This window comes from Ranitomeya variabilis, chromosome 4 (assembly GCF_051348905.1).
Source record: "Ranitomeya variabilis isolate aRanVar5 chromosome 4, aRanVar5.hap1, whole genome shotgun sequence".
NCBI lineage: Eukaryota > Metazoa > Chordata > Amphibia > Anura > Dendrobatidae > Ranitomeya > Ranitomeya variabilis.
In genome coordinates this window covers 275128538-275144168 of record NC_135235.1, presented here as the reverse complement: position 1 = coordinate 275144168, position 15631 = coordinate 275128538, and the positions used below count along the sequence as shown (strand labels likewise).

General features: G+C 46.4%; 1 protein-coding gene across 7 annotated transcripts in view; it reads left to right on the top strand.

Moving 5' to 3' along the window:
• Positions 1 to 15631, top strand: part of NCAM1 (neural cell adhesion molecule 1) — a 410078-nt gene that overhangs the window by 278663 nt on the left and 115784 nt on the right. For all 7 annotated transcript variants that reach the window (XM_077249984.1, XM_077249980.1, XM_077249981.1 and 4 more), the window contains exons 3-6: positions 318 to 527; positions 1073 to 1216; positions 4040 to 4177; positions 4512 to 4629. In XM_077249984.1, the coding sequence (XP_077106099.1) occupies positions 318 to 527; positions 1073 to 1216; positions 4040 to 4177; positions 4512 to 4629 (610 nt within the window). The remainder of the gene's footprint in view (positions 1 to 317; positions 528 to 1072; positions 1217 to 4039; positions 4178 to 4511; positions 4630 to 15631) is intronic.

Sequence of the window (15631 nt, the reverse complement as noted above, 5' to 3'; positions counted from 1 at the left end):
GGGGAGGAGCAGAGCGGTGAACGTAGTGAGTAGGATGGCTCTGGAAATGCGTACACCATCATGACAACAAAATTGATTTCTTCAAGTTTAGATACTTTCTTGAAAGGGAATAGTAGGATAATGGTACATTTTAATCTAGTTTGATCAGGCAAGACATTTCTCCCTTTTAGGTCAACTTGACCCATGCCCCGTTAAGATTTTTGACCTTCCCGATTTTAGCTATATCATCTTTTTTTGTCTTTTTTTTAACCACCTTCTTCCATTTCCTTAGATTAACTATTTTCACTGATCTTTTACTTTGCTTTTTTGGTGTTCAGTAATCGGTGAAGCAACCGAGATCTACTGGGAGTCTCCAACCGGTCAAAGATTAACCAACCAACAGCAGATTTCTGTAGTAAAGAATGATGACTATTCTTCGACACTTACCATATACAATGCCAGCATTCCAGATGCCGGGACATACAAATGCATCGCCAGCAGCCCTGAAGAAGGACGGTCGGAAAGCACTGTCACACTCAAGATTTATCGTAAGATTTCCTATTTATTCCCAGCGCAAATGAAAGCAAATTTATTGCCATAATGGTTGGATTTTCTGCTTCCACTTTGATAGATGTAAGGAGGATCCGACATTCCTTCTGACTCGTATGTTATATTAAATGTTATTTTCATTAAATAATACTGGATTATTTTATTTTAGATCTCTGCATTATGTCATTCTTTTGTTAATGCTGTTGGACATTTCTGAATAGTTTGACAACTGGGTGTTACCTTTCGCTTTGTATAAGGGGTGTGTCCTTACACATCCTGGCATCTCTGATTTGCCAGTGTGTTATACTGTACAGTGATACACCTCTAAGGAACATCAGAAGGCTGAGATCTAAGAGTAGACACTTCAGAATGGTTATTTCTTATGGAAATGCAAGTATTTAGTAAAATACTAAAATAAATTAATTAAACAAATATATTTGCAATTTAACACCACCCAGTAAGCCACATCACGCTAGTTGCTTATGAATTGTTTGAGCAGGTTTGTTTTTGAAGTGTTTCATTTCATCCCTTTTTTTTTTTCCAGAGAAGCTGACCTTTAAAAACGCACCCACCCCACAGGAATTCACCGAAGGGTCAGACGCGGTTATCGTTTGCGATGTCTCAAGCTCACTGACAACGGTCATTATCTGGAAGCACAAAGGCCGAGATGTGCAGTTCAAGAAGGATAGTAAGGAATTAGCTTATGTATTAAAGATAGCAAAATGTATAGCATCATGTCGTATGTGAAATATCTGCAATATTACATTTTCATCCCGCATTCGGTGTGGACATATTAGCACAACTTCATTCAACTCCTCCTAAGTTTGTCTGACAGTTTTGGGACTTATTGAAAGTTCTATGAATAATTTAGAGGAAACCTGAATATATTGTTTCTCTCTTTTAGCTGCTATTCTGATATTAAATGGAGACAATACATTTAGTAAATAAATCGTTAAATTGGAAAAACTGTGCCGTAATGGTCCAAGGGAAAATTGAAGAAGTTAGTCATAACAAATTCATTCAAGATGTTCCTTTACCTGTGGCAAAATTTCAATTCAAGGATTTAGTCCTATTTCTAAATACCCTGGCCAGGGTTGAGTGGTTTGTTGGCACCTCTTAGATCTCAGCACCTTCGTCACATGTCACTCTACCCTACTCCCTGCCCAATCAAAGGTTAAAGGCCAAATTTACTCAGTGCCATAGATGTCAATGGTCAACTTTACACAGTACCATATATATTAATGACCAACTTTATCCAGTGCTATAGATGTTAATGGCTAACTTTATCCAATAGCATAGATGTCTATGGTCAACTTTACGCACTACAATAGATGTCCATGATCAACTTTATTTAATAGCATAGATGTCTGTGGTCAACTTTAGTCAATACAATAGATGTCCATGGCTAACTTTACTCAGTAACATAAATGTCCATGGCTAACTTTACCCAGTGCTATAAATGTTCATGGCCAACTTTTCCCAATGCATTATATGTCCATGGTCAAATTTATCCAATTCAATAGATTTCCATGACCAACTTTAAATCTAAAAGCCACCATAAACATTAGACAGCTGTTGGCAGAAGAATTATTTGGCCGACTGCTATCTCTACTGACCTCCCCGTACACAGGAGCGCTTGGCTCATCCTGTATTTGTCTATGATTATGTCAGTAGTTTGGCAACTGGAAAGAACAAAAGGATCAATCTTTGTAATTCAGAAGACCGGATCCCTCTCTCTATGTAAATCAACTTTCAAGGGACAGTAAGGAGGTTAACTTTACTCAATAACGTAGATGTCCATGGACAACTTTTCCCAGCAGTATATACAGTATGTCCATGGCGAATTTTACTCAAAACAATACAATAGATGTTCATGGCCAACTTTACTCAATAGCATACATGTCCAAGGCCAACTTTACTCAATAGCATACATGTCCAAGGCCTACTTTACTCAGTAGCATAGATGTCCATGGCCAACTTTACCCAATAGCATAGATGTCCATGGGCAACTTTACCCAATTCAATAGATGTCTATGGCCAACTATAAATCTATAGGCCACCATAAACATTAGACATCTGTTGGCCGAAGAATCATTTGGCCAACAGCTATCTCTCCTGACTCCTCCATACGCAGGAGAGTTCGGCTGGGCCAGGTGTTCCTGTACTTGTCTATGATTTTGTCAGCGGTTTGTGAACAGGAACAAAAGGATCGGCCATTGAAATTCAGCAGGCCGAACCCTTCTCTCCACATACATCATCTTTCAAGTGACAGTCAGAAGGCCCCATGCACAATAAACGTACGATTATCGAGTTCAGTCCACTATAGTCTAATGCATATGGGGATCTTAAGAGGTAAATATATTTCATACCATTCCCATCAAATCATGCAATATGTTATTGGAGCACCCCCAGACGCAGGGCCGCCGGGTAGTCGATACCGGGCCTCTCTGTCTTAGTTCTGGGGTTGTCACGATTGCTAGACCCGGTCCGTGACCCTGCTAAGGGGCGTCCAATGAAAGGTGTAAGCGGTGGTGCGTGGTGCAGGTCGCGATGAATAACGAGGACACAGGGTTGCAGTCTCTTTACCTCTTTACTGAAGGCTTCAGGGTCCACAATCCAGAGTACTGTTAACAGGGCTGGCTGAGACCGGCCGGTCCGAAGGCACATCCAGAGTTCCCTTTGCAGGTGGAAATCAGTGTCTACCTTCTAGCGCCTGTGTGTTGTAGTACTTCCCTGCTGAGCACCACGGGATAGTCCTCACAACTGTCATGTGTATTTCTGGTCTTTCTCTCTCTTTCTCTCCGTCCCCCAGGTGATATGGATGGGACGCACCCGTATGACGGGGTAGGCCTGGAGCTATTTTATAGGGACCCTAGGGATGCCCCTCTCCCACAGTTTGCCTCCGTTGTCTTCGTTAGGTGTAATGATGAGGCAGCCCACCTATGGTTAACTGCCCGGCCGTGGTCTAAAGTAATGCGTGGAGTCTCTTACTTTCTCGGCGTTCCGGCCACCGGCTACGCGCCTCAGAAGGATGTTGCTGATCCTGGGGCACGACTCCTTCTGGTACTGTCTCCTTTTTGCTGTATTTCCTTTCCTCACTCCTTCACAATACATCTCGCTTCTTGTCCTTTCTAGGACGCTGCCAGGATCCCACCCCTGACAGGTCCTCTCTCTAGCTCTTCCCACTACGTTCTCCCTGACTTCCTGTCCAACCCCCAGTTTTACCAGAGCGTGAGGAGTGGCCTACTAGATAGAACCACTCCTCCTGGTGGCCGGAGTGTGAGGTGCAGTGTGTGTGTGTTACCTGGTCAGGTGAACTCAGATGTAACATCACTCCCCTTAGTGGCAGAGCGACATCACTGCAACGACCAGGACTCTGGTGCGCTGCATTATCCCTGAAGATCTAAGATTAGATCTTAGTTCATCTTCTCCACTATTGAAAGGAGTTGGTCTTCCGAAGTGTGAGATAATCATAATTATTTATATTTTTTATCTCTCTTTTTTTCCACAGTCCGCTTTGTTATGCTGGCCAATAATTATCTACAAATCCGGAACATAAAGAGAACAGATGAAGGAACATACCGATGCGAGGGTCGGATCTTAGCCCGAGGAGAGATAAACTACAAGGATATTCAAGTCATAGTGAATGGTACTCTTCTTGTGGTCCTCTATTTTACAGATTCTTGTCACTAGAAGATACAGCATCTTTTCTTTGTGTCTCTGCCTCTCTTTCTCCGACTTTCCATAGACTTCTGTAGGCATAAGATGCAATCTGATCCCTTAGTGAAGACAGATCTGAGGACATATTTGAGCAGTTTTGGTCAATACAAGAGAGAAGTGACTGATAAGGGGAGAAAGTAGTTTTTTGTTTAGTGCAGTGTAATACATAAGTTCTCTTGTCGTGTTATAATAAACAAAAAGTATAGTTACTCTTTAAAGACATTAAAACTACTAACCCCATTGTCTTTTCTTCTTTTCCACAGTTCCACCAACTGTGCGTGCCAGGCAGCTAGTTGTCAATGCCACTGCCAGCATGGGAGAGTCGGTGACTGTAAGCTGCGAGGCTGATGGATTTCCTGAGCCTGAAATCAGCTGGACAAAGTAAGTGATGACTAAATGTAATTCATATTGTAATACGTGTCACGAAGCTGACGCAAAAGCACGTCGTGTCATAAAAAAGTGACCAATCTCATAGTATGCGTTGCTGACAGAAGTCTAGGGTCATCCACTTTCTGTATTAGGTGCTTAGGTAATTCATATAGCCATACTAATACATCGGCAATGTTGGCTGCTTGAGCTTCTGTATATAATTAGTGGTCAAGGCTTTTATAATTATATTCTACTAGATGGTGGCCCAGTTCTAACGCATCGGGTATTCTAGAATATGTATGTATGTATATAGCAGCCACATAGTATATAGCACAGAAGCACAGACCATGTAACACAGACAACCACGTAGTATATAGCACAGACACGTAGTATATTGCCCAGCCACGTAGTATATTGCTCAGCCACGTAGTATAAAGCACAGAGACGTAGTATATAACCCTGCCCATGCAGTATATAACACAGGCCACGTAGTATAGAGCACAGCGATGTAGTATATTGCCCAGCCACATAATATATACCACAGGCACATAGTATATAGCACAGCCACGTAGTATATAGCACAGAGACGTAGTATATAACACTGCCCATGCAGTATATAACACAGGCCACGTAGTATAGAGCACAGCGATGTAGTATATTGCCCAGCCACGTAGTATATAGCACAGCCCATATAATATATAGCACAGAGATGTAGTATATAACACAGCCCATGCAGTATCTAACACAGCCCACATAGTATATAGCAATGTGGGCACCATATCCCTGTTAAAAAAGAATTAAAATAAAAAATAGTTATATACTCAACCTCCGTCAGCCCCAGGATCCAGCCGAGGCTCCTCGCGACGTTCCGGTCCCAAGAGTGCATTGCGGTCTCGCTACGTCATCATCTCGCGAGACCGCAATGCATGGACCGGTCACCGGAGCGCCGCGAGGAGCGGGAAAGGCCTCGGCTGGATCCGGGGGGCCAACGGAGGGTGAGTATATAATGATTTTTTTATTTGTTTTTATTATTTTTAACATTAGATCTTTTTACTATTGATGCTGTATAGGCAGCATCAATAGTAAAAAGTCGGCCACACAGGGTTAATAGCAGCGTTAACGGAGTGCTTTACACCGCGGCATAACGCGGTCCGTTAACGCTGCCATTAACCCTTTGTGAGCGCTGACTGGGGGGGATTATGGAGCGGGCGCCGGGCACTGACTGCGGGGAGTAAGGAGCGGCCATTTTGCCGCCGGACTGTGCCCATCGCTGATTGGTCGTGGTCGTTTTGCCGCGACCAATCAGCGACTTAGGATTTCCGAGACAGACAGAAACAAAGACAGACAGAAAGACGGAAGAGACCCTTAGACAATTATATAGTAGATCTCTCCAGTTCACAAAACATTTTTGTAAAACGTTTTGATTAACGTTTTGAGTCTACGGCTCCTATGCAGATTTGCGTGTTTTCATGGCTACAAACTACAAACAGATCCCGTTTACTGTATTAAAAGGCACCTTTCACTGTATTATATTAATTTAAACTGAGCACCTCCACCAATTTCACCAATTTCCGCTGGACAACTGTTTCTGGAACAGTTTTTCTTTTTCATCTGTCATTCTGTACTACTGAGAGTTAATGCAGAGTAACGCAAGCTCCACTAGATGGCAACAGAGTGGAGAGTGAGATAAATATCCTGCTGAGAAGCAGTCCCACAGCAGTACACCGAAGCCACCACTAGGTGGCAGCAGAGTAGTCAGAGAGCCGAGTCAATACCAGAGGAAAACGCAGTACAAAAGGGAAAACCGAGGTGCAGAGTCTAAATGAGATAAATGGTCAGTTCCGGTCAGTAGCAGAAATACCAGAGGAGAGAGACAAAATCAGGTCAGAATCAAACCAAAGTCAGGTACTGGGAAATCCAAGCAAACAGGAAAATAAGAAGCGAAGACAGGTAGGTGGGAGATAAACAAACAAGGGTCGGGTTAACTGAATTCAGCAAGACAGATCAGGAACTCACCAGAGCCAGCTAGCATGCCGAAGTCAAGCAATATAACTGGCACTGAATACAGGTAGCAGCACAGATATATAGCAGAATGGACACGGGAATGAGGCTGCGAAAGTTAACCCCTGACATGACCAGACCGGGAAGGACAAAACAAAACCCCGACCTGGATCATGACACATCTGTACCCCTTTGTTCCAAAGTTTTGACCCTCGAAATAATGGTTCAAATCTTCCCTTCAGTTAAGTGGGCATGTGCCGCAGAACTGTCGGGGCGGGCAGCTGTTTTGATTGAGCAGCCTCAGAGGAGAATAAGCAAACGCCCCCCCCCCACAGAGAAGTTCGGTGGTACATGCCCAGTTGTTCAAAAGGAAAAAATTGGTTCCTTTATTACCCGTGCATGAAACTTTGGAAAAGAGGTGCACAGAAAAAAAAAAAGAAAAACTGTGCGAAAATCAATGAAGAGGCACTAATTTTAGGGAGTATTATGTCGAGAGTAATAAAAAGATCCAGTGAAAATTCTATTTTAATGGGATTACAGCACTGGTGTCCTAGGATATCTGGAGGATAAATAATTATCATCTTTTATGGGGCCTGACATCTGTCACCCACATCAATTATTTATTTCCACTCCTGGTTTGGCCGGTCTTGAGAGCCAGCACAGCTCAATACACTTTGTAGTGACTGTTCTCCAGTATTGGCGCTAACCTCCTATTCACTTTAATAGGGACTGAGCTGCAGTACCAGGAATGGCCACTATATAGTGTATGGGGCTGTGCTGGCTTTGTATGTTCGGCCACAGCGTGAACTGTGAACCAGCTGAACGGTGGTGTTAAACCCACCCACCTATCTGAAGTTAACGACTTATGCCAAGGACAGGTCCTCAACATATAAGTTCTGGACAACTCCTTTAATTAACGGTTTGTTTTTATACTTTAAGTATGGAAACACATGCATACTGTAGGCATCAAAACAGTGGGATATTTTAAAGGGGTTTTCCAGAATTTCAGTTCCCGCCAATCCAATATTGATGACATATCCTAGCGTTAGCTCATCAGTATCTCAGTTTGGTGGTGATTGGACTACCGGCACCACCAGAAGAATTAGTTTTTTCATGGCTGTTCCTGGTACTGCAGCTCCGTCCTATACAATTGGTTGGGCATGAACTGCAGTGCCAGGTACAGCCACCACCATGCGTGCAGTCGGCCGATCCATGGAGGATGTTCATGTCTTGCTTGATGGGACTATACCTAGAATGCATACAAAAATAAAAAGCCTCCACATTACTAACAAGTATTCAGGTAATAACCCATGACGCCTATGTGGCGTCATGGAATGATCGCGTCCCTGCAGATCGGGTGAAGGGGTTAACTCCCATTTTACCCGATCTGCAGAGACAGGGGGAGTGGTACTTCAGCTCAGGGGGGGTGGCTTCACCCCCCGTGGCTATGATCGCTCTGATTGGCTGTTGAAAGTGAAACTGCCAATTAGAGCGATTTGTAATATTTCACCTAAAAAACTGGTGAAATATTACAATCCAGCCATGGCCGATGCTGCAATATCATCGGCCATGGCTGGAAAACCTGAAGTGACCCCCCCCCACCCCACCGATCGCCCCCCCCAGTCCTCCGTTATGGGGTCCGGTCCCCTCCGTCCTGTGCTCCGCTCCCCCGTCCTCCTGCCCGCTCCCCCCCTGCTCCTATGTCACCCCCCCGGTGCTCCGACGCCCCCCCCGTGCCCCGATCTCCCCCCCTTATACTTACCGAGGCTCCCGGTGTCGGTCCGTCTCCTCGCTGGGCGCCGCCATCTTCCAAAATGGCGGGCGCATGCTCAGTGCGCCCACCGAATCTGCCGGCCGGCAGATTCATTACAAGAACATTTTGATCGCTGTGGTAGGTTCTATCACAGCGATCAAAATAAAAAAATTAATAAATAAACCCCCCCCTTTATCACCCCCATAGGTAGGGACAATAATAAAATAAAGAAAATATATTTTTTTCTTTTTCCACTAGGGTTAGGGTTAGAACTAGGGTTAGGGTTAGAACTAGGGTTAGGGTTACGGGTAGGGTTAGGGGTAGGGTTAGGGTTACAGGTAGGGTTAGGGTTATGGCATGTGCGGATTTGGCCGCGGATCCGCAGCGGATTGGCCGCGGATCCGCAGCGGATTGGCCGCGGATCCGCAGCGGATTGGCCGCGGATCCGCAGCGGATTGGCCGCTGCGAATTCGTAGCAGTTTTCCATCAGGTTTACAGTACCGTGTACACCTATGGAAAACCAAATCCGCTGTGCCCATGGTGCGGAAAATTCCGTGCAGAAACGCTGCGTTGTATTTTCCGCAGCATGTCAATTCTTTGTGCGGATTCCGCAGCGTTTTACACCTGTTCCTCAATAGGAATCCGCAGGTGAAATCCGCACAAAAAACACTGGAAATCTGCTGTAAATCCGCAGGTAAAACACAGTGCCTTTTACCTGCAGATTTTTCAAAACTCGTGCGGAAAAATCTCACACGAATCCACAACGTGGGCACATACCCTTAGGGTTAGGGTTGGAATTAGAGTTAGGGTTGGAATTAGGGCTGGGGTTGGAAATAGGGTTAAGATTAGGCTTGTGGTTAGGGTTACGGATAGGGTTAGGGGTGTGTTGGGGTTACAGTTGTGGTTAGGGTTGGGATTAGGGTTAGGGTTGGGGTTAGGATTAGGGTTAGGTGTTGTGAATTTACTTTTTGCTCCCTCTAGTGGTTACTAGTTTTTTGACTCTGGTTTTTCTGTCATTCCTTTTATCCGCACCTGGGTCGTTAGTTAAGGGTGTTGCTATTTAAGCTCCCTGGACCTTCAGTTCAATGCCTGGCAACGTAGTTATCAGAGCTAGTCTGCTGTGCTCTTGTCTACTGATCCTGGTTCCAGTTATATCAGCTAAGTCCGCTTTTTGCTTTTTGCTATTTTGTTTTGGTTTTGTATTTTTGTCCAGCTTGTTCCAAATATATATCCTGACCTTTGCTGGAAGCTCTAGGGGGCTGGTGTTCTCCCCCCGGACCGTTAGACGGTTCGGGGGTTCTTGAATTTCCAGTGTGGATTTTGATAGGGTTTTTGTTGACCATATAAGTTACCTTTCTTTATTCTGCTATCAGTTAGCGGGCCTCTCTGTGCTAAACCTGGTTCATTTCTGTGTTTGTCATTTCCTCTTACCTCACCGTTATTATTTGTGGGGGGCTTCTATCCAGCTTTGGGGTCCCCTTCTCTGGAGGCAAGAAAGGTCTTTTGTTTTCCTCTACTAGGGGTAGCTAGATTCTCCGGCTGGAGCATGTCATCTAGAATCAACGTAGGAATGATCCCCGGCTACTTCTAGTGTTGGCGTTAGGAGTAGATATATGGTCAACCCAGCTACCACTGCCCTATGAGCTGGATTTTTGTATTCTGCAGACTTCCACGTTCCTCTGAGACCCTCGCCATTGGGGTCATAACAGTTTGCCAGGCCAGTATTAAATGTTTAATGCATTGCAGAAGAGGGATTATAAGAAAGAAGATTCTGAGTTTTTTTTTTTTTTTTTTCTTTCTTCTTCCCCTTTACCTCAGAGTGGCTATGCTTGCTGCAGACATGAATGTCCAGACCTTGATTACAAGTGTGGACCAGCTGGCTACTCGTGTGCAGGGCATACAAGACTATGTTATCAGTAATCCTAGGTCAGAACCTAAAATACCGATTCCTGAACTGTTTTCCGGAGACAGGTTTAAGTTTAGGAATTTTGTGAATAATTGTAAATTGTTTTTGTCCCTGAGACCCTGTTCATCTGGAGACTCTGCTCAGCAAGTAAAAATTGTTATTTCGTTCTTACGGGGCGACCCTCAGGATTGGGCTTTTTCGCTGGCGCCAGGAGATCCGGCATTGGCTGATATTAATGCGTTTTTTCTGGCGCTCGGTTTACTTTATGAGGAACCCAATCTTGAGATTCAGGCAGAAAAGGCCTTGCTGGCTATGTCTCAGGGGCAGGACGAGGCTGAAGTGTACTGCCAAAAATTTCGGAAATGGTCCGTGCTGACACATTGGAACGAGTGTGCACTGGCCGCTAATTTTAGAAATGGCCTTTCTGAAGCCATTAAGAATGTTATGGTGGGTTTTCCCATTCCCACAGGTCTGAATGATACTATGGCACTGGCTATTCAAATTGACCGGCGGTTGCGGGAGCGCAAAACCGCAAATTCCCTCATGGTGTTGTCTGAACAGACACCTAATTCGGTGCAATGTGATAGAAAAACCGCAAATTCCCTCATGGTGTTGTCTGAACAGACACCTGATTTAATGCAATGTGATAGAATCCTGACTAGAAATGAGCGGAAAATTCATAGACGCCGGAATGGCTTGTGCTACTACTGTGGTGATTCTACACATATTATCTCAGCATGCTCTAAACGTATAGCTAAGGTTGTTAGTCCTGTCACCGTTGGTAATTTGCAACCTAAATTTATTCTGTCTGTAACTTTGATTTGCTCACTGTCGTCTTTTCCTGTCATGGCGTTTGTAGATTCAGGTGCTGCCCTGAGTCTTATGGATCTGTCATTTGCTAAGCACTGTGGTTTTACTCTTGAACCATTAGAAAATCCTATTCCTCTTAGGGGTATTGATGCTACGCCATTGGCAGCAAATAAACCGCAGTATTGGACACAGGTTACCATGTGCATGACTCCTGAACACCGCGAGGTGATACGTTTCCTGGTTTTACATAAAATGCATGATTTGGTTGTTTTAGGGCTGCCATGGTTACAGACCCATAATCCAGTCCTGGACTGGAAGGCTATGTCAGTCTCAAGTTGGGGCTGTCGTGGTATTCATGGGGATTCCCTGCCTGTGTCTATTGCTTCTTCTACGCCTTCGGAAGTTCCGGAGTATTTGTCTGATTATCAGGATGTCTTCAGTGAGTCTGAGTCCAGTGCACTGCCTCCTCATAGGGACTGTGACTGTGCTATAGATTTGATCCCAGGCAGTAAATTTCCTAAGGGAAGACTGTTTAATCTGTCGGTACCTGAACATACCGCTATGCGTTCATATATCAAGGAGTCTCTAGAGAAAGGACATATTCGTCCGTCTTCTTCCCCTCTTGGTGCGGGATTCTTTTTTGTGGCAAAAAAGGACGGATCTTTGAGACCTTGTATTGATTATCGGCTTTTAAATAAGATCACTGTCAAATTTCAGTATCCTTTACCGCTGTTGTCTGACTTGTTTGCCCGGATTAAAGGTGCCAAGTGGTTCACCAAGATAGATCTTCGTGGTGCGTACAACCTTGTGCGCATTAAGCAAGGTGATGAATGGAAAACCGCATTCAATACGCCCGAAGGTCATTTTGAGTACTTGGTGATGCCTTTTGGGCTCTCCAATGCGCCTTCAGTTTTTCAGTCCTTTATGCATGACATTTTCCGGAAGTATCTGGATAAATTTTTGATTGTTTATCTGGATGATATTTTGGTTTTTTCTGATAATTGGGATTCGCATGTGGAGCAGGTCAGGTTGGTCTTTAAAATTTTGCGTGAAAATTCTTTGTTTGTCAAGGGCTCAAAGTGTCTCTTTGGTGTACAGAAGGTTCCCTTTTTGGGGTTCATTTTTTCCCCTTCTGCTGTGGAGATGGACCCAGTCAAGGTCCGAGCTATTCTTGATTGGACTCAGCCCTCGTCAGTTAAGAGTCTACAGAAGTTCTTGGGTTTCGCTAACTTCTACCGTCGTTTTATCGCTAATTTTTCTAGCATTGTGAAACCTTTGACGGATATGACCAAGAAGGGCTCCGATGTAGCTAACTGGGCTCCTGCTGCCGTGGAGGCTTTCCAGGAGTTGAAACGCCGGTTTACTTCGGCGCCTGTTTTGTGCCAGCCCGATGTCTCACTTCCCTTTCAGGTTGAGGTGGATGCTTCAGAGATTGGAGCAGGGGCCGTTTTGTCGCAGAGAGGCCCTGGTTGCTCTGTTATGAAACCCAGGGCCGTTTCTTCAACAGGGCGGGCAGGGCGGCCACACGGGGCGCCGTGGGGCCGGGGGGCGCAGGAGAGGCCTCGGGCCCCGGTGGTCCCCTGCCCGCTGCTGCTGCTGTTTAAGGGCTGTCAGGGGCGCGGATGCCGCGCTCAGTGCTGAGCGCGGGCGCGCCCTGCCCGAACTCAGCTGCAAATCTGACAGCTGAGCGGTCAGATCATCGCCTCGCGTCGCCGCGCCCCCCCCCCCGCACCGCACATAATGGTTGCGGCCACCTCGGCGCCGCCACTCACCCATACCTCCCAACCGTCCCGATTTCAGCGGGACAGTCCCGCTTTGGCACCGGGGTCCCGCTGTCCCGCTTCGGGCATTTAAAATCCCGAATTTGCGGCCGCCGGTGAAGCCCCGCCCACTTCCGGGACGTAGAGAGAGCCTGTTTTTTTTTTTTTTTATATAAAAGCTGCCTCCTGACCGCCCGCGCAACACCCCCCCCCCTCCCGCCCCCTGTGCGGCGCTGCCACGCTGAAGGAGAGAGCCTGCAGCAATCAAGAAGAAAGGTCAGCGATTCACTACCTCTGGCTGTGTGTGCACGGAGCTCCGGCTTCTGCTCTTAGCTGCTATCCCGGCAGAGAAGGAGAGACGGGGGAGGTGCCGGGATAGTGCAGAGCTGTGAGCAGGAGACTGAAGACTTCAGCAGAGAGCTGCACATGGACATCAGCCGCCCCTGCATCACAGAGGAGATTGTGTGTGTGTGATGTGTGTGATGGCTGCGTGTGTGTGTGTGTGATGGCTGGGTGTGTGTGTGTGTGATGGCTGTGTGTGTGTGATGGCTGCGTGTGTGTGTGTGTGATGGCTGCGTGTGTGTGATGGCTGCGTGTGTGTGTGTGATGGCTGTGTGTGTGTGATGGCTGCGTGTGTGTGTGTGTGATGGCTGCGTGTGTGTGTGTGTGATGGCTGCGTGTGTGTGTGTGATGGCTGCGTGTGTGTGTGATGGCTGCGTGTGTGTGTGTGATGGCTGCGTGTGTGTGTGTGATGGCTGCGTGTGTGTGTGATGGCTGCATGTGTGATGGCTGCGCGTGTGTGTGTGTGTGTGTGATGGCTGCGTGTGTGTGTGTGATGGCTGTGTGTGTGATGGCTGCGTGTGTGTGTGATGGCTGCGTGTGTGTGTGTGATGGCTGCGTGTGTGTGATGGCTGCGTGTGTGTGATGGCTGCGTGTGTGTGATGGCTGCGTGTGTGTGATGGCTGCGTGTGTGTGTGATGGCTGTGTGTGTGTGATGGCTGCGTGTGTGTGATGGCTGTGTGTGTGTGATGGCTGTGTGTGTGTGATGGCTGTGTGTGTGTGATGGCTGTGTGTGTGTGATGGCTGTGTGTGTGTGATGGCTGCGTGTGTGTGATGGCTGCGTGTGTGTGTGATGGCTGCGTGTGTGTGTGTGTGTGATGGCTGCGTGTGTGATGTCTGCGTGTGTGTGTGATGGCTGCATGTGTGTGTGATGGCTGCGTGTGTGTGTGTGTGTGATGGCTGCGTGTGTGTGTGTGATGGCTGCGTGTGTGTGTGTGTGATGGCTGCGTGTGTGTGTGTGTGATGGCTGCGTGTGTGTGTGATGGCTGCGTGTGTGATGCATTTGTGTCAAAGCTGCATGTGTTTGTGAGCTGCGTGCGTGTGAGCTGCGTGCCTGTGTGTGAGCTGCGTGCCTGTATGTCATTATACAGTATGGAGCATCATGTGTGGTCATTATACAATATGGAGCATCATGTGCGGTCATTATACAGTATGGAGCATCATGTGCGGTCATTATACAGTATGGAGCATTATGTGTGGCCATTATACAGTATGGAGCATCATGTGCGGTCATTATACAGTATGGAGCATCATGTGCGGTCATTATACAATATGGAGCATCATGTGCGGTCATTGTACAGTATGGAGCATCATGTGCGGTCATTATACAGTATGGAGCATCATGTGCGGTCATTATACAGTATGGAGCATCATGTGTGGCCATTATACAGTATGGAGCATCATGTGCGGCCATTATACAGTATGGAGCATCATGTGTGGCCATTATACAGTATGGAGCATCATGTGCGGCCATTATACAGTATGGAGCATCATGTGCGGTCATTATACAGTCTGGAGCATCATGTGCGGTCATTATACAGTCTGGAGCATCATGTGCGGTCATTATACAGTCTGGAGCATCATGTGCGGTCATTATACAGTCTGGAGCATCATGTGCGGTCATTATACAGTCTGGAGCATCATGTGCGGTCATTATACAGTCTGGAGCATCATGTGCGGTCATTATACAGTATGGAGCATCATTTGCGGTCATACAGTATGGAGCATCATGTGCGGTCATTATACAGTATGGAGCATCATGTGCGGTCATTATACAGTATGGAGCATCATGTGCGGTCATACAGTATGGAGCATCATGTGTGTTCATTATACAGTATGGAGCATCATGTGTGGCCATTATACAGTATGGAGCGTCATGTGTGTTCATTATACAGTATGGAGCATCATGTGTGGCCATTATACAGTATGGGGCACTGTGTGGCCATATTTTTTTGTTTATAATTATTGTATATGAAACAGTGTGATCGGCAGTGCTAAATGGGTGTGGTTGGGATGTGGATATGGGTGTGACTAATTATGAATGGGTGTGGTCAGAGGCGTGGCCTAAAATTTGCAGCGGCGCGCAAAGCGCGCCGCAAACTTTGTCCCTCTTTCCCATCTTCAAAAGTTGGGAGGTATGACTCACCTCCGCTCCGCGCTGGATGAACAGCGAGAATGAACAGCCAGGATGAGGCAGCTCGGCCACTCCCACACTGATAGCAGGGGCGCCGCGCTCTCGGCTGAGCACGGGCGCTCCCTGAGACAGTGATCAAAGAGCTAAGCACACACACTATCACTGTCAGACTAGGCTGCCTGGCTGTTGCCAATTTCAATGCTGGACAGGACAGGCTGCAGTCTAGTCTGACAGTGGTAGCAGTATAGCAAAAATGCCCACCCCCTGCCTATGGATTAGTCCTTCCCTTCCCAGCAGCCCCATTTAGCAGT